Below are 18675 nucleotides of genomic sequence, written 5' to 3' on the forward strand. Positions count from 1 at the left end.
GAAGGTCAGGAGGGCACAAAGACACCAGGAAAGGTCAGGAGGGCGCAAAGACACCAGGGAAGGTCAGGAGGCGCAAAGACACCAGGGAAGGTCAGGAGGCGCAAAGACACCGGAGGTGGTCAGGAGGGCACATACACACACACACCGGAGAAGGTCAGGAGGGCACATACACACACACCGGAGGAGGTCAGGAGGGCACATACACCGGGGAAGGTCAGGAGGGCACATACACCGGGGAAGGTCAGGAGGGCACATACACCGGGGAAGGTCAGGAGGGCACATACACCGGGGAAGGTCAGGAGGGCACACCTACCGGAGAAGGTCAGGAGGGCACACCCACCGGAGAAGGTCAGGAGGGCACACCCACCGGAGAAGTTCAGGAGGGCACTCACCCACCAGAGAAGGCCAGGAGGGCACACACCCACCAGAGAAGGCCAGGAGGGCACACACACACACTGGAGAAGGTCAGGAGGGCACACACACACCGGGGAAGGTCAGGAGGGCACACACACACACACCGGGGAAGGTCAGGAGGGCGCAAAGACACCAGGGAAGGTCAGGAGGCGCAAAGACACCAGGGAAGGTCAGGAGGCGCAAAGACACCGGAGGTGGTCAGGAGGGCACATACACACACACCGGAGAAGGTCAGGAGGGCACATACACACACACCGGAGGAGGTCAGGAGGGCACATACACCGGGGAAGGTCAGGAGGGCACATACACCAGGGAAGGTCAGGAGGGCACATACACCGGGGAAGGTCAGGAGGGCACATACACCGGGGAAGGTCAGGAGGGCACACCTACCGGAGAAGGTCAGGAGGGCACACCCACCGGAGAAGGTCAGGAGGGCACACCCACCGGAGAAGTTCAGGAGGGCACTCACCCACCAGAGAAGGCCAGGAGGGCACACACACACCGGAGAAGGTCAGGAGGGCACACACACACTGGAGAAGGTCAGGAGGGCACACACCCACCGGGGAAGGTCAGGAGGGCACACACACACACACCGGGGAAGGTCAGGAGGGCGCAAAGACACCGGGGAAGGTCAGGAGGGCGCAAAGACACCGGGGAAGGTCAGGAGGGCGCAAAGACACCGGGGAAGGTCAGGAGGGCGCAAAGACACCGGGGAAGGTCAGGAGGGCGCAAAGACACCAGGGAAGGTCAGGAGGCGCAAAGACACCAGGGAAGGTCAGGAGGCGCAAAGACACCGGAGGTGGTCAGGAGGGCACATACACACACACACCGGAGAAGGTCAGGAGGGCACATACACACACACCGGAGGAGGTCAGGAGGGCACACACTGGGGAGATCAGGAGGGCACACACTGGGGAGGTCAGGAGGGCACACACTGGGGAGGTCAGGAGGGCACACACCGGGGAGGTCAGGACACACACCGGGGAGGTCAGAAGGGCACACTTCGGGGGGTGGGGTCGGGTTGGAAGAGCACACATTGGGGGTGTCAAAAAGGCACACACCAGGGAAGGGTCAGGAGGCGCAGACTGGGGGCAGGAGGGGACACATCGGGGGGGGAGGAAGGATAATACACACTGGGGGGCCCAATTTCTCACTGTGCTACATGAAAAGCTCACAGCCTTTGTTGCCAACAGCACATATATGCTAAGCTGCATTAACTCAGCAGACTCAGCATATGCCTTGTTTCCACTGCACGGATCGGTTCGGGTCAGAAAGAATGGAGCGGTTAGAATGGGACCGGTCTATTCTGCAGAGCATTTCCACTGCAAATCGGACCATCCGGGACCATGCAAGGTTTAGAAAAAAAGCCTAGCACGTCCACCAATCAGTGAGATGTATTTGTAGGTCCGCCCTAATGGAACCGTTCCATTCTCTATGGCCCCACATCTGAAGCAGGACCCAGAATGGTCCGGTACGGTTCGCTTTTATGGCACGCTTTCATAATGGAAACACCCAAAAAAGCGTACCGAACCGAACCGTACCGAACCGATCCGCTCAGTGGAAACAAGGCAATAGAGGTGCCTGTAAACTAAGCCACAATTTACTGCTAGTTGAGCTTACCTCCAGGAAGTTCACAGTCACTTGGCTCCCTCTGCTCAACTGCTCACACCTCCCTCTTCCAGGGGGGCATGATCTTGGGGGTCAGGGACATTCCCATCCCTTCCACTCAAGCAGCAGAAGCCAGGAAACTCCCGCCCTGGTTGAGAAACCCTGCTCTATATGTGTGTAGTTTGCACATGGAGGCAGTCTTTTTGATATTTCTCATTGATAATTGGAAAATAATAGACACATAATAGCTACATATTTAATTTCAGAAAACAGGGAAGGAGCACTGAAATTACACTCTGCAGAGCTCAGCGAGGAGAGCTCAGAGCTGATTGGAGGGAAGGGAAAAACCTCCTTCACACAGAAACAGAGCTGAGGCTTTTAATCAGATGGCAATCCCTCCCCTGTCACCATTTTTCTCTTGGTGTCAGGAATACTTGTTAGTGATTCATGCTGATAGCAGAGGAACAAAGCAGCAGGCAAAAACGACACTTAATTGAGACACGCACACACTAAAGAGGGCTATGCTTTGTTCAGATTTAATTTCTGAGATTTACAAGCATTGTAAAGGTCAGGTATACAATAGGCACAATATTTCAAAGATCTTGTCACCAAACATAACATTTATATAGTGTGGGGTTTATATATTCTATAAGTGAGGACTTTAATATGTTTGGAGATATTGAATTCCAAAATCCTTCTTAGCAACCTAGTTAAAATTGTACTTAAAGCGGGAGTTCAGCCGAAAAACTATTTTTTACATTAGATTGAGGCTCATTTTGTCAAGGGGAATCGGGTGTTTTTTTTTTTAAATCAAAGCAGTACTTACCGTTTTAGAGATAGATCTTCTCCGCCGCTTCCGGGTATGGTCTTCGGGACTGGGCGTTCCTATTTGATTGACAGGCTTCCGAAAGGCTTCCGACAGTCGCATACATCGCGTCACGAGTAGCCGAAAGAAGCCGAACGTCGGTGCGGCTCTATACGGCGCCTGCGCACCGACGTTCGGCTACTTTCGGAAAATCGTGACGCGATGTATGCGACTGTCGGAAGCCTGTCAATCAAATAGGAATGCCCAGTCCCGCAGCCCATAGCCGGAAGCGGCGGAGAAGATCTCTCTCTAAAACGGTAAGTACTGCTTCGATTTAAAAAAAAACACCCGATTCCCCTTGACAAAATGAGCCTCAATCTAATGTTAAAAATTACGTTTTTGGATGAACCTCCACTTTAACAGTTTAAAAAGAATATATCAGGATAAAAAAAATTAAAAACAGCTGATGTATCAATTGCTGCCAGGAAAAAATAAGAGAGACTTTCAAAGGTAAATCACAGGGTACCATGCCTGGCTAGACACATAGTTGATGCATTGTGTACAGCAGACTGTATCAGCATGCTTTCAGAAACGCACCATCAATACTCATTTAGGTGTACACAAGACGTAAAGCTGCTCAGGAATTCGTCTTCAAGGTCATAAAGCAGTAAGCAGGCACATATCTGCACTCTGGAAATCCGGTCAGCTGCACTCTTCCTAGCACCAGACCAAATAGAACGGATTCATTTTGTCATCCTTGCTGTGTGTTTGTGCTAGACACGGACTGACTTCTCTCTCCTGAAATGCACCATCACACTTACTTAGGCTGACGCCTTTAATCAGTGCCACAGCGGAGATTGCCGACTTTTCTTTCATGCATTAATATTTCAGAACAGTTTGCTCACAAACTAAGTGATATCTGACAAGTTAGTAAAGAAACAAGCGGAGTATAATGTCTTATGCAGGTTTATGAGACAATAATGCAGCCATTACTTTAAAGTGTATTTGTCATTTTCTCAGAGCAGAGAAAGCCATTTTGTGGAATGTGACATTATTTTACCCTTAACATTGTGATAAAATTCTATAGGACCGGCATATTTTCCACTAAATGCATTTTGTGTGGTCACCATTCACCAACATTCCAAATGTAAAAGTCCTGCCTTGCAGTGAGCTGCATTGCCCCACACTGCAAGGGTTAACTGCTCGTTTCTGGCTAGGGATTAGTAAGAGCACTTTTTCTAACCAGATCCTCAGGACCATAGGTGTGCACACAGGGTGTGCCAGGTGTGCCCAGGCACACCCTAATCACCCTGTGCAGCACAGATTTGCCCTGTGGCCTTGCCCCTTCCCCTTCACTCCACAACGCTGCTGGCTTCCCTCCTTGCCTCTCCTGTCGGCTGTTGCTGCCGGGATCTTTTAGGATGAGTGAGGGAAGGGGCCATTAAATATGTAATTTACCGTTCCCTTCCCTTTCTGAATGAACATTGAGAGTGATCAGCAGGGTGTGTTTGAGCTCTGGGGTGCACATCCTAATGCAATAGGCTGTGCACGCCTATGCTCAGGACCATCAAATGGCATTCCTCTGTTCCGGTAGTGGACTGTACCTCTGTGTCCTCACATCCAGTGTAGGATTATGGGCCCTAGATCTCTTAATTACAGCAGAGGACCTTCTGGGAAAAGGCAAAGGGACTGGTTTAGCAGTGCAGACGATCATGCAGGTGTGGAGGATCAGATAAGTAAAACTGCTGTACCCAATCCTCTAGGCATAAACAGGCAGTCAACCCTTGGAGGGCCAATGCAGCCCCACTGCAAGGGAGGACTAGTTTTCCAGAGTTCAGCTTTGAATTAAGACCCCAGCAAAAAAAGAATTTTACTGCTACGTCTGTGCTAGTTAAGAGTTTTTACCACTTCCTGTCCAAATGCTTTGAAAGGCAATCACAGGGTGACATTTTACACAGAGGTTCTAACCTTTCCATACACTATCCAAACCAAAGACAATTCGTTTTGGGCTAGGTTCAGAGATTGTCAACAAGCTATAGTTGGCCTTTAGATAAACTATACATTGCCAATAGATGACACATGTAGGGCTGCAACTAACAATTATTTTCATAATCGATTAGTTGGCCGATTATTGTTTCGATTAATCGTATAATAGCCTTAAAATAAAAAAAAAAATCACATTTTTTTTTTTTTAGCCAATTTGTTGATTGCAGATTACAAAACACAAATTGCCGCAAAAACACATTACTTGCTTTTCTGCAGCTTCTCCATTGAAGTATATTGAACCAAAAAAAAAAAAAATAGCACCGTTTTGCATTAAAAAGTCCTTGCCCTTTTCAAATACGCAGCAGCTGAAAAAATCATGGATGTGAATGTGTCCCATAGGAAAACATGTAAATGAACTGTAGTGTGTTTCTGCAAAAAGCACCAAAAAACAGAGGTGTGACCCCCGGCCTGAGATGTTTAGTAACATAATGGGGTTAAAAAAAACGAAAATAAGTACAAAAAGAGCAAATAATCGCTACTGCAAGGGGTTCATTTTTTTACTGTGGGACAGTGAAAGTAATATTTACAGTAGCGATTTGCTTTTTTGTACTATAAAGGGCTAATTTTAGTTTTTTTAACCCCATTATGTTACTGGCCGATTAATCGATTATGAAAATTGTAATCGATTAATTTCATAATCGATTAGTTGTCGATTAATCGATTAGTTGTTTCGGCCCTAGACACATGTATTATCTGCATCCACACAGGGGACTCAATTATACCAATATGGTAGTAAAGGCTCAAGGTTGTTTACCTTCATGCATTCTATGCATGAAGGTAAAAAAACTTCTCTGTGCAGCAGCCCCCCCAATACTTACCAGTGCTGTGCACAGTAGCCTCGACTCTGCTGGGTCTCTCCCTTCTCACTGGCAAAGACCGCAGTGGAAGTCACTGGCTCCCATTGCTGTCAATCACAGTGAGTGGGCAGAGAGGGGGAGGATAGAGAGGGGCAGGGCCAAGCCGTGGCTGTGTGTGTAAATGGACACACAGAGCAGTGGCTCAGGAGCCACCATTGCAAGCTGCTTGCTCTGGGGGCACCCGGCACTTTAAAATCTAATTTTATCTTGTCTTCAGGGTTCACTGATTTGTGATCATTAGGACCCCATCACCCTTATCCCTCTATATAACAGCCCGATGTTGGCAAGATATACATGTGACCTGAGCATGGTCTATCAATCAAGTCATAAATGGGTAAATTAATGGGCACTTGCAAGAGTTGAAATCATATGCAGAGATTTCCCAACATGAAGTTTTTCAACAAAAAGGAAAGGCCACTACACTACACATGTAATGTATCAGTCTGTTGGCTGACTATAGGATACAAATCCACAAGCAGTCCAGGCAGCACATGAATCACACAGCATGGGTCAATCGTAATCACTTGTTTCTTCGAACTCAAAGATGTTATTTAAAAGCACTGTACCTGCAAAAAAGCATATAAATACTTACCTCTCCTGATACCCATCGCAGTGAACACTGCTCTGATGCTTAGTAATCCCAGGCTAAAGTTTCATCTGAGAATGACACTTCCGGGAGTGTAAATCTCCTGGGTAACCAGTGGTGCTCAGTGATTCTTTCTTCTGACCTCCACTCCTTACTGGATTAAGTAGCGTTGTGCAGATCAGCAGCAGGAACCATTGAGTGCTGAGTAGGTATCCAGGAGATCGACAAACCTGAATGGTCTTGGAAGAATCTTTAACCAGGGGCTACTGAGCATTAGGGCAGTGTACAGTGGTGTGGACAACAGGAGTAGCATTTACTTTGATTATCAGCAGGTACAGCACAGAGCTTTGAAGGAACTATTTTTAAGCCACAGATTGGCTTTAGTATGGCAATGGGTCTCATAGGCGATTATACTTCAGGCAAAATGGAGCATAGGGTAACAAAAAATAAAAAAAATAAAGGTCTAAAAGAATATAAATTCCAGAGATACAGGCAACTGAAATTACACCCGATCTCAAGTTTCATGGAAAAGTTGACTTTGGTCCCACCCCCTCCTTTGTGGGCTCTTAAAATGATGGGTGGGGCTTGGCAGGCAGGAATGGGTGGAGGAAATTCCAAAAATTGGATAGGAAAATTATACACAAATTCAGCTACCTACTGTATCTCTGCATCTACTGATGATTTTAACACTTGCTGTTCTCTGCTTGTTCTTTTTCCCCCTATTACCATCTACCTCATCAGTCTACTGCTACACTGTCATTGCACAGATAGAAGAATGGGGATGGGGGAAGACACCATTGTATTCCTAAACTGTAAGTGGTGCCATCCATAAGGCTGTGCTGTGTGATGGGCAGTGTAAATCTCTGGATGGACATCTTGTAAATACAAATCGTATGGAATGTAAAACCATTCTTTAGTTTTTGTTTTATCTGAGTATTGTAGTGTCTGGAGTTCAACATTAAGTACAGTAAAAATGCCCCTGGTGGGATACACAGACAGGGTTGTTAATTTTCTCAAGTAATCCTCAGGAACAAGATACAAAAATTGGAGGTACAGAGGTCGTAATGCATTTTCCTAATACCCAATACCAATAATACACTGCATTTAAAGGAAACCTTACTGAGGAAGTATTTGGATGGCGGCTGTTCACTTCCTGAAAGTATTTGTTTCCTGGCTGCCATGCTGATTCAGTGGATTCAATACTGATGCACTGATCTCAATGGTATGCAGATCAGGAATTCTGACTTTCTGATGCTAGATCCAGGTTAAAGCCTAGTACACACAATTCGAATGTCATGCGACATTTGCCACATTTGCCAGTAAAAAAAAAAAAAAAAGACATTCAGCCCGTGTATACGACAGCTGGTCCGGCAGAACCCGGCTGTTTGGTCGGCTTCTGTCGGACGAACATGCTAAAAAAATCAGCAGCCGACCGGCTCCTGATCAGCCAATGACAGAGCGCTGACCCAGAGTGTTTTGGCACTGGGGGGCATCCCCCTTTCAGAACACAAAAGCTCAAGCAGGGGAAACCGCTGTACGAACAACAAATCATTAGTGCAGCGTCTCTGACCTAAACTTTCAGTTTTATTTTGTTCAATCCGCTGGGTTGAACGAAAATAACATGATCGTGTATACCAGGCTTTAGCCTGCCAAAGCAGCAGACAGCTAGGTAACTAGCATTTTCCAAAGAAGGTCATGTTTCTTTTAGGAATGAAAACTGATAATGTAGAGAAATGAACTTTAAACTGCAAAAACTGCTATTAAAGAAAGAAATAAATGAGAATTAATTACCAAGAAAAAGAAACCCTCCCTGCCTCTAGCTCTTTTATTAATCACATTCCAACACCAGACGCTGAAAGTACATCAAACTGTACCAAATCCCTTTCACATGACAAGCTCATAAATTAGTCAACTCATTAGAATCACCAAGAGGAATAGAAATAGCATCAGTGTAAAAGGCAAATTTAAACAGGGACAGGTCAACAGAAACTCTCATATGCTGATCTCCATGTGTCCAAACTTCAAAAAGACAAACACGTCTGCACATCTGCTTTCTGAAAAGTGAAACATTTTTTTTCTTCTGCCGTGAAAAAGAAGAAAATTGCATGTTTCCCAACTTTCTAAAGTAAATTCAAAAGTTATGGAAAAAAATAATCCTGACCACACAAACTCAATTTAATACAGGGACTGAGAACAGAATAGCGTACTAACCGTATTCAATGGCGGATTTTAAGCGGGCGTCTGAATGAGTTGAGCCGAATGCGTTGCGCACAAAACGTCTTCTCCGCCTTAGGTCATCCTCCCAATAGTCCAGTCGCCAGAAATCATGGAGTTGACTAAAACGGAAGAGGGATTTAGTTAGATGATGCTTTTTATGGCAAACATTTATAGCTTTGGTTTCACATGTCCTAGTTGAACACTATAAAACAAGATGAATGCAGTCCTATAATCAAGATAAGGTGGCCTTTATTTTTTTGGCGGGACCCGTTGGGTCATTATTGTAAATCAAGTGGGAAGCATAGTACCCATAGCACACCATAGTGCAAAACAGAACAGTTTATCAGTTTGCAGATGTAAAAAAGCAGAAGTAGATTGTTTTTATGCATCCATTACACTACTGTTTTATAAACGCATTCACATACAAAAACATACTTAAATTGTCACTTTTAGAACACACAATAAAGAAATGTAAAGAAATTATGCAGGCTACAATTGCAGATCAAATGAAATTGCTAGTTTCCTGTCTGTTATTGCCAATTCAATACCACAAGTCAACATTTCAAACAAATATTTTGCAAATTAAATCAGAATTCCTGATCAGAACAATTGCTCCAGGTCTAAATAAACTAAATCAAAATGAGTAGCATGGCAAGCAACTATTTAGTTATCTGAGCTGTAGTTTAACTCAGAATTTTATGCCAAATTATGGGTCTCTGTTCCAGCTCGGCTGCGTTGCACATCTTCCGCCTGACTGTGGGTGTCGCCGTCACCAGTGGTCAAGTTTGGAACTGCAATGGGCTGGGTGTATTGGGTGCTTCTTGCCCAGAGGCAGCTCAGTGGCGTGGTCCCCACTGCTGTGCATTCTAGGGAGGGGTACTTAAGGGGCAGACACTGTTCTGGCGGGGTCTTCCGATCCTGGCCTCAGGTATGTGTAAGCAGCCTTTTAGTCTTGGGGCCTGCTGGCCCGAGGCTCCGTTACTGCGAGTAGGCCCAGAAGTTTCTGGGGCCCACCGGCCAAGGAATGGTCCTGTGCTGTCTTCACTGCAGGAAGAAGCCGATCAATTGAGAATTCAATTAGAGGATGCATCCTGGCCAATTATCCTCACAGTGCAGCCGGTTTGGCTGAAAGATCCTGGCACGGTGAGCTGTGCAATTTCTTTGACCTTTTGCAAAGTGCATGTGTGGTTGCATGGCCCTGTGGCAGAGGACCGCGTAACGACTTGACGGCATTCATCAAGTCTGTGGCAGAGACTTTTGAACAAGCTTCGCACCGGCTGCTAGGTCAGTAAGAGAGGCCTATCCGGTGGTCGCTGGATTCAGTGTGGGAGCAGTTGTCCTCTGGATCCAAGATTATACCTGCAATCCGCAAAGCAAGGTACCTGAATCTTCCCTAACCCTCTGTGCCTCTAAGGCTGCGTACACACGGTCGTTCCAAACCGATGAAAACGGACTGAAGTTCAGTTTCATCGGTCCAAACCGACCATGTGTACGGCCCATCGGTCTGTTGTCCTTCGGTCCAAAAAAGAGAGAACTTGCTCAGAATCAAGTCGACGCATGCTTGGAAGCATTGAACTTCGTTTTTTTTCAGCACGTCGTGTGTTTTACGTCACCGCATTCTGACCCGATCGGTTTTGGAAACGATGGTGTGTACGCACATCAGACCATCAGTCTGCTTCAGCGGTGAACCGATGAAAACGGTCCGCCAGACCATTCTCATCGGATAGATCGACCGTGTGTACGTGGCCTAAAGGAACTTGTTTAATAAAAAAGCTTGAAGAAAAAGAAACAAAGTGTTGGTGTGGACATTTATAACTCTTCAAAAAGGACCCCTAGGACAAGCATGGTGAACAGTAAGGTAACGGCAGGCCCAAATCTAAACCAGCAGCTCCTTCGGGGGTAGTGCTACACATGCTATCTGTCCTCATGCTGCAGTGCTCTGCGCAGGCATAGCCGAGTAACAGCCACACCCCTTATCCAAAGTGTACTCACATAGACTTGTATTACAGAGATGACAAGGGGGTGTGTTTGACCAGTCAAGGAATTACTGAACGCACTTCATCAGTCTTTAGCAGAACTATACTGCAGGAGGAGGGGAAGAAAAGACTATGAAATTGATGGATAGACTTGATGTACAAGTCTATCAAATCTACTAGCAGCTGAAGTCATTGCATCTCAAATGATGCAAGTTTGGTTCCAGTACTACTTGGTTGCATTTCTACAAAATGTTTAGTTGCCAGCAACAAGAGAAACAGGTCACTGTCCTCTGAATCCAGGAGGATGTATGGTCACCCTAGAACAGAAAAACCTCAACACACATTTAAGAAACTCTTACAAATTAAAAAAAGCATTGTCCAAACCTGCTATCCCCGATTCTAAGGTGCCATGCTAGTCTCAGAGCAGTGGGACACATGGCCATCACTGCCCTTTGGACCAGTATGGAGCACCCATGTCATGTATGTTAAGTAGACAGTTAAGATGCAAGCAGCATTTAGTGGAGTTTCTCTTTTATATATGCAAACGAATAAGCAAAATAAAAGACACTTGGGCCTATGATGCGGGGGTTCTGTATTTACATGTTAAACATCTTGAGGTAGCCAGCTTTAAATGACTTCTCATACTGCTAAAAAGCATTAATCATGAGGAACCCATTTACTAATGCTGCATCAAATTACAAGCATTAATGACACACAGCTTGCTTTTTTTTTACAGTGGTTTTAACAAGGCTTGTAAATCAAAGAACAACCTTCCAATAAACAGTTTGCCTTTTAATGACTATGGGGTCCCTCGGCAGCCTGGAATTTATAAGCATAAAATATGACACACATGAACATGGTGGAACCATGATTAAAATAACATGCTGAAATATTCATTGGAATGATTCCCCACTGCCCCCAGCGAGCTAGGAAAATTGCTATTTTATTCATTATTAATAACATGGAATTAGAAAGTGCAAAAATATTCCAGCGGGTGGTAATTGTTGCAGAGAATTATTATCCAGCCACTAACACTGTTGTAGTACAATTTTAAATGCTACTGGAGAAAGCAAAGCACTATGGGAAACAGACGCTGGCAGGTTAAACACCTTTTGTTTAGGCTAGAGCGTGCTATGTTGTAAGTCAGAAAATCATGCCTAGCTCTGTTAACTGGTATGAAACAAAACCAAAATGCTGCTAGTCCTACTATAAAGCAAATTACATCAAAACTTCCACAACCAAAAAGGTAAACAAAACATCTGCATAGCTTGACAGTAAAGCCTAGCACACACAATTTTTTCCCCCGTTCAAACCAGTGGGTTAAACAAACTGTTGCTGTTCTATTGTGCTCTGACAGGAGGATGCCCCACGCCAGTACATTCTGGTCAGCAATTGGCTGAGTGCGCTGATCAGGAGCCGGTGTGCTGCTGGTTTTCCAGCATGATTGTCCGACAGAAGACGGCTTCTGTTGGACCAGCTGCCATACACACAGGCTGAATGCCAGCCTTTTTTGAACCGGCTGATTTCGCCAGACTTTCGGCCCGTGTGTATGGCTTTAGTGGGATCAAAATACCATTTGCATGTGCAGTGATAAGAAAATTGGGATGAGCAAGATAGAAAATGTTTCTTGTTATCCAACTCCACCTTATGTTCATGTCCCCAATTCAGCTAGGGATTTTTCAGCTGTGGTGACAGCTCTGCACATGCTCAGTTTTCAATGAGTTTCTATGCTAATTGTTTCTTCCCCATCACATCTGAGCAGCCCATATGACTATAGAGTCACACATGTGGGCATATACATGTAGCGCCTGGTTACTTCCAAGTACCGGTGCTATTGAAAAGTAGATCAGAGTATTAGTGAGTGAGTGAGAAACTTATATAGCGCAACACATGCGAACTGAATCGCTTCCGATCCTAATTACTATGTTCAAAACAGGGTCTCTGTCTCAGCTTGGCTGTGCTGTGGGTTCATTCTGTTGTTGCTGGGGTGATGTTCCACCCCAGGACGATAGGTGGCAGCAGTGGAGTCGAGACTTGGGTGCTTTTTCCCATCAGCCAATCAGGAGGGAGTTTCCTCGCTGGGCATGCTGGGAGAGGGTATTTATGGGACAGACGCCATTGAGTCTGGGTCTTCTTCCAGTGTGGCACCCACCTTTAGGGTGACCGCATCACGGCGCCCTGGCGTTGTGGCCTATCTGGTCGGGGCGTGTGTGCCACGCAGTGTTCCTGGTACCGGGACCATGTTGGTCCGGAGCATTTGAGCAGTGGCGGGGGCCCAGTGATCAACTGGGCCCCCATTCCTGAAGATCCCAAGCGGTATAGCTGTTCAGTGGGAAGTCCATCTGAGGAGAGCCAATGAGAGGCTGGCGATCCAAAAGGATTACTACAAACCACCGGGGATCAAGGTAGCCGGACACTGAAGGATCACCTGTCAGTCGGTACTTGGGCGACTATTTAAAGGAGATCCAGGGGTAATTCTTTCAAGGAGGATTGTCTCGTAAATTGCAATCAGTGAGGGCCTGTGGCAGAGGTTTCTCCCCGAGTCCATTCCAAGAGGGTCTGTGGTAGAGACTTTTCCTCAAGTTCAAGTCCATTCCAGGAGGGTCTATGTCAGAGACTTTTCCCAAAAAAAGGTTTAAGTGATACTCCGGCTGCCAGGTCAGTGAGAGAGGCCTGTCCAGGGCTGGACTGGGACAACAATTTGGCCCTGGACTTCATCCAGACTGGCCCACTTCGACAGGTCTCTCCCATGGCAACTCCCACACCCCCCCCCCGGCCACCCAAGCCCCCTCTCCCCCTTCACTAGCCACTAGCCGCTCTACTTTATTAGAGTAGAACTGCTAGTACTGGTACTTTTATAGGCAGTATAGGTGGGGAAGCTAGACATTTTTTTACCTGGGGAAAATAATCAGTTCGATGGCCCCCCTTATGGGACAAGATTAGGCAGAAGTGAGAAACTCCCAGGCCATAGCTGTTGAGTCAGCTGTCTGTCCCCTCCCCCATGCTCCTCTGTCGTCCCCCTGCTTCTCTGTTCCCCCCAGGTGAGCGCTGCGGGGAGGGAAAGGAGGGGAGTGCTGCGGGAAGGGAGAGACAGAGGAGCGGAGGGGGGCGGCGGTCCGCTGTCACTGAAGCCGGGCCACTGAGCCATCAGCCCACCAGGAAACTCCCTGTAGTCCCAATGGCCGGTCCATCCCTGGGCCTGTCCGGGTACGCTAAGCCCACTCAGGCAGGAGTGGTGCAGGAAGCGTTACATATGGGAGCAGGACTGTTCCAAATACTACGCCTGAATCTGCTGTTCTCCTTCTTCCTTCAACTCTATCCTTTAATTGCTTTTACCCGGCTGGGTAATAAAGAGCACAGCAAAAGACACCTGTTGCGGACATTCCTTTACTACCGCTATATGCACTATACACCCCTAAGAATTCAGAGCCACGAGGTAAATGTGCCACACAAAACAAACCAACAGCTCCTCCGGGGGTAGTGCTACATACACAATGGTAAATGACAGCCCACTCCCTTCTCCTCCATGCCCACTAACTAGCCAATCACAATGGGGGTGCGATATTACATGTAGATTAAGGCCTCATGTAAACGGACGTTTAGGAGCAGTTGGGCAATTTTAAGCAGCACCTGACCTCTCCTCTATGTAAAAAATGCGTTCAAGATGGATGTTTAGAAGCATTTGAAATGTCAAATGTCTGCAACAGCTTGTAAAACGATGTCAAACGCGGTAACTTGCATTCAGCAGCCTTTCGTTTACAGACTTTTTAATTTTAACAATTTTTTTTTGAAATGCCTCTAAACGTGGCTAAACGGATGTTTCTAAATGTCAGATTCTAGCTGTCAAGTTAAATCGTTCAGGAAAGGTTAAACAACGTCCTGTGTACATGAAGCCTAATGGTGGCTTATTTTCCGTCTTGTGCTAAGACACAGGCTGGAGGTACAAGATACAGCCTGTGACTGGCAGAAATCCACCCACGCCGTGTTATTTCCACAAAATAATAAATATTTGATTTCTAAAGTATATTTCTATGACAATTTAAAACCATTTGATATGAATTTATTTTTACTCTGTATTGCAAAGGTTTTTTTTTTTTTTTAACATGTGACCAGTAGCTCCTCATGCTTATGTTTCCTTGCAGACAGGCTGGGAAAGAGCTGGGACATGTGACAGCTGTATATTGTTAGGAAAAAGGTACTTAGATTTTTTTTTTTTTTATAACGTACAGTGCCATCATCCATATACATAAATAGAAAGGAAAATTTAAATTAAACAGTATGTTTAGCATCATTTTATTTAGCTAAAATACAAGCTATGCATGGTGTGCCTTCCCACAATGAAGGCTGGGAGAGACACTGATACTGAATGGTCTTGATGGATTATGTGCTTGATACAAGGCTGTTGCATGTATGAGGTTCTTAAACATTGCACTGTCCACCATACAATAAAACCTTTGCACAGGATGGACCATGAAGAAAGATTTGGTCACCCTCGCTAAAGCTGAAATCTATAACGGACTGTACCCCTAATGAGTTGAATTGGACACTCTGATTTGTAGTTCTACAAATACTGTGTGTGTAAATATATATATATATATATATATATATATATATATATATATATATATATATATGCATACTGTATATATGTGTATCCGATTCAGGTGCGAATCAGGTCTGAATTTTTGCCTGAATTCACACCTCAAATCGGACCAGAAGACGCACAGGACCCTTTGCAAATGTGGACCTCGGCGGCACCGGAGCTGTGTGAACCGGCTTAATTGATAGCATGTCACTCTCCTGTAATGTGAATTGGATGCGGGTTTTTGCATATATGTGAACCCAGCCTAAAAGTAGACCTATAGGCAAAACTATTATTTTTTCCATTTTGAATAGAGCAAGGGAGGGTTATAACCCGACAGATTTTTTCACCATCTTTGTCCCATTGAGGACATTTTCCTTAAATTCCTGTCCCATAGCCAAACAGGAAATGAGAGGAAATCCCAGCAACTTGGGGGAATTCCTTGGGGGCCCCCAGGTCACCAGACCAAGTGTACCAATTGAAAGATTTCCTCTCTCTTACTTTTCTGGAGACACTTTTTTTTACTTTCACTTTCAATGATGATGATGGTGGTGGTAAATAGGACAAATAGAGAGGGTGAATCTCCCTAATGGCAGCACAGCCAGCAATAAAAACTGACAGATGATCTAATCCTTCTGCACTCTAGCCAAAACTGAAAAAAAAAAAGTTTTGCCTTACGTTATAAACTTTGATTGTGGCTTTTATCCTGAAATGCGGTTATCATTTTTTTCTCTTTTGTTTTTTAGTCTGAAGTGAAGAACAATACAATCGCCTTTAGATGCACCAAAACTATGTAATATAAGGGCTAGACAAACAATCTTTTCAACTTGTATCAAATCAGGTAAGCCCTTGTACCACACAGATGATGTTATATCCAAAGGAGATTGTATAAGCAGACTGAACAGTACATAGTCAGCTTAAAGCGGAACTAAACCCATTGCTTTAACTTTTCCCAAAACAGTTGCACTGAAGGCATGCTGTAAATGGTAACTGCCACAGTTGTTTTCAAATGTCAAGCCAACAAATGGCTGATGTCATAGCTGATCACATGTGCAGCAACATGGCAACAGCAGATCAAACAGAGGCTAAGATGGCAGCTTCCTTGGCTGTAAAGGATAGGAGGGTTTAGTTCCACTTTAAGGCCTAGTGGGCCAACTGTCTGCAATAAACAGGTTCTTTCTACCTTTTCCAAAAACACTGAGATGACAGCTGCATTCCAATTCATTACCATGAACATTTCATCCATGAGGTGCAGGATCTATTGTGTGTGGAAGTACCAAATGCAACGTTTTAGTTCAAACAGCAAAGCTTCTGCTGTCAGCATGTCTGGATTTCACCAGTAACTGATCTTTTCATTTTGTATCACTAATCAACCCGAAACATGCTATATTTTACTAATCTCTCTCATCGGTCCGAAATAAATGGAAACAAGTGGAAGGAAAAGCTTTACTTATAGTTGAAAGATAAAAGTCATGGCACTGAAAGTGCAATGAGAAAATATATCTAATTGCAATCCCCAAAGCCTGTAAACTCAGTATAAACCTGACACTACTACAGACAGCAACTTGCAGCTATCATCACAGGTGTTGATAGGAACAAATATGTTCCCATGAAATGGAATATAGCATTTAGACAAGTCATTTTTCAGTCGGCCTTATGACAGGCTTTTTTTTTCCAGAAGTTTCTTTGTCGGAAAATGTCTGCATAATATATATAAAAAAAAAAAGTAAATGACTGTAGAAACGTTGATGAAAAATTCATCAGATACCAATGTAATGGCCGATAAATTTTTCTTGCCATTAAAATTTAATGTTGGGCAAAACTTTTTTTCTTGTTTTGGACAGAGTGGGAAAAGTAAAAAAAACCTGGGTAGGCTTTCATTGTTGTGTTCCCAATGGGTAGATTTCCCCACACTTCCTTTCCTACTGACAGGGGGCGAGGTAAAAAATTAAAAGGAAACCGGTCTAATGGAAACAGAAAGCAAAATAAAAAGTAGAAGTAACATGGTAAAAAGTTTATGTACCTCCTTGTTCTGGTCCTGTTTTTCTAAAGCGGACCACAGATGGATCAAAATTCAGCTGCTTCAGCAGGTACAGGCCATTTTTGATTTTTTTTGTACAGCATTGATTGCATATTTTGGTATGTTATGCAAGAGCATAGATGGTATTCTGCTTGTTTTAGTTCTTATGGACCCCTCCCAGAGATGCATTACCACAGTGCCCTGCACTCACAATTTAATGGTGCTTTCTGCATTATGGAGGACTACCTATTGCTGGACAAAAAGGAGAGGAAGAGGATGAAACCCCTGTATGTCACAGATCAAAGACCCCTGACGTGAAGTTATGTATACAAGAATGTTTTTATACTAGCTTCCTTTTATTACTTGCACATCAGTATTTAAAGGGTAAGTTGACCTTCACAGAAAATCTGTAACACGATCGGGCAATCACCCGCTAGAAGACATCGGGTAGTCGCTTCACTAGGCCGAGGATTTCAAATCCCTGCGGTTTAATCTCTTAAACGTATCTCGTAAAGGTGTGTATAGGAGGCATTCTAACTGATAAGCGCCGTTACATGGATGGCGTGGCCAATCAAAACCCACCTAGCCCGTCCTGTCAGGGGGGGAGAAAAGAGAGAAATCCGCAGGAATTTTAAATCCCTGAACTGGCGAAGCTGAGACCCAATGTCTCCTAGCAGGTGATCGCCTGCCTCAGGTACAGCTGGACTGGGGGGGGGGGGGGGGGGGGAGGGGGTCCAGTGTAAGCTCACTTTACAGATTTTCTGTAAAAGTTGAACTTACACTTTTGGCTTACAGTACTGCCTCTTTCTGGCTAAGCCTTTAATGTATTGCATGGTAATACTGTGAATCTAACAAAAAGATTGCCGATTGGATGAGAGAGCGCACAGATGACATTAGTAAATTTTTGTTCCTTCGCTATTGAATCACAGTTTTGATGACGCAGCATTACTTTGATTACATAAAAGTGGTGTGGAAAAGTAAATGATCAGGGCCTACATTAAGGGGCCGTACACAACAGCTAGGTAGGGCACGTTTTTACAGCTGCCGTTTATGGCTTTAGACGTTTTTTTCTGCAGCCAATAAACTCTCCAGCATGTTATCCTATGTATCCATGCACACATAGGCTGTTATCAGAAGTTTTTGTCGGGGGTATTTTCTGGCTGGAAACATACCCCACCTCCCCAGAAATAGTGGGTTTTGAGAGGAGTTTTTCAGCTGTGCAGTTATAAATTTTTACCTTTCAACGCTGAAAACAGCTTAAAAAAACCCCAAAACGCTGAAAACATGGCTATTCTGCGTATTTGTGCCATAAGCTTTTATGAGAGTATAGTTTTGCTAAAAAACGCAGAAAAAATGCTGAAAAACGCTAGTGCCAAAACACTGAACAACTATACAGCTTTCTGCAGCTATCTGCCTTACTGCCTTTTTGTGTACAATGCTTTAAAGCAAGGATAATCAAACTATGGCCCTCCAGCTGTTGCAGAACTACATATCCCCTGAGGCATTGCAAAACTCTGACATTCACAGACATGACTAGGCATGATGGGAATTGTAGATCCTGAAC

At 44.7% G+C, this 18675-nt stretch overlaps 1 protein-coding gene across 8 annotated transcripts in view; it reads right to left on the minus strand.

Annotated features, from left to right (window-relative positions):
* Positions 1-18675, minus strand: part of NBEA (neurobeachin) — a 793834-nt gene that overhangs the window by 248243 nt on the left and 526916 nt on the right. For all 8 annotated transcript variants that reach the window (XM_040340410.1, XM_040340408.1, XM_040340406.1 and 5 more), the window contains one exon: positions 8528-8652. In XM_040340410.1, coding sequence (XP_040196344.1) covers positions 8528-8652 — 125 coding nt within the window. The remainder of the gene's footprint in view (positions 1-8527; positions 8653-18675) is intronic.

Source organism: Rana temporaria, chromosome 2 (assembly GCF_905171775.1).
Source record: "Rana temporaria chromosome 2, aRanTem1.1, whole genome shotgun sequence".
NCBI lineage: Eukaryota > Metazoa > Chordata > Amphibia > Anura > Ranidae > Rana > Rana temporaria.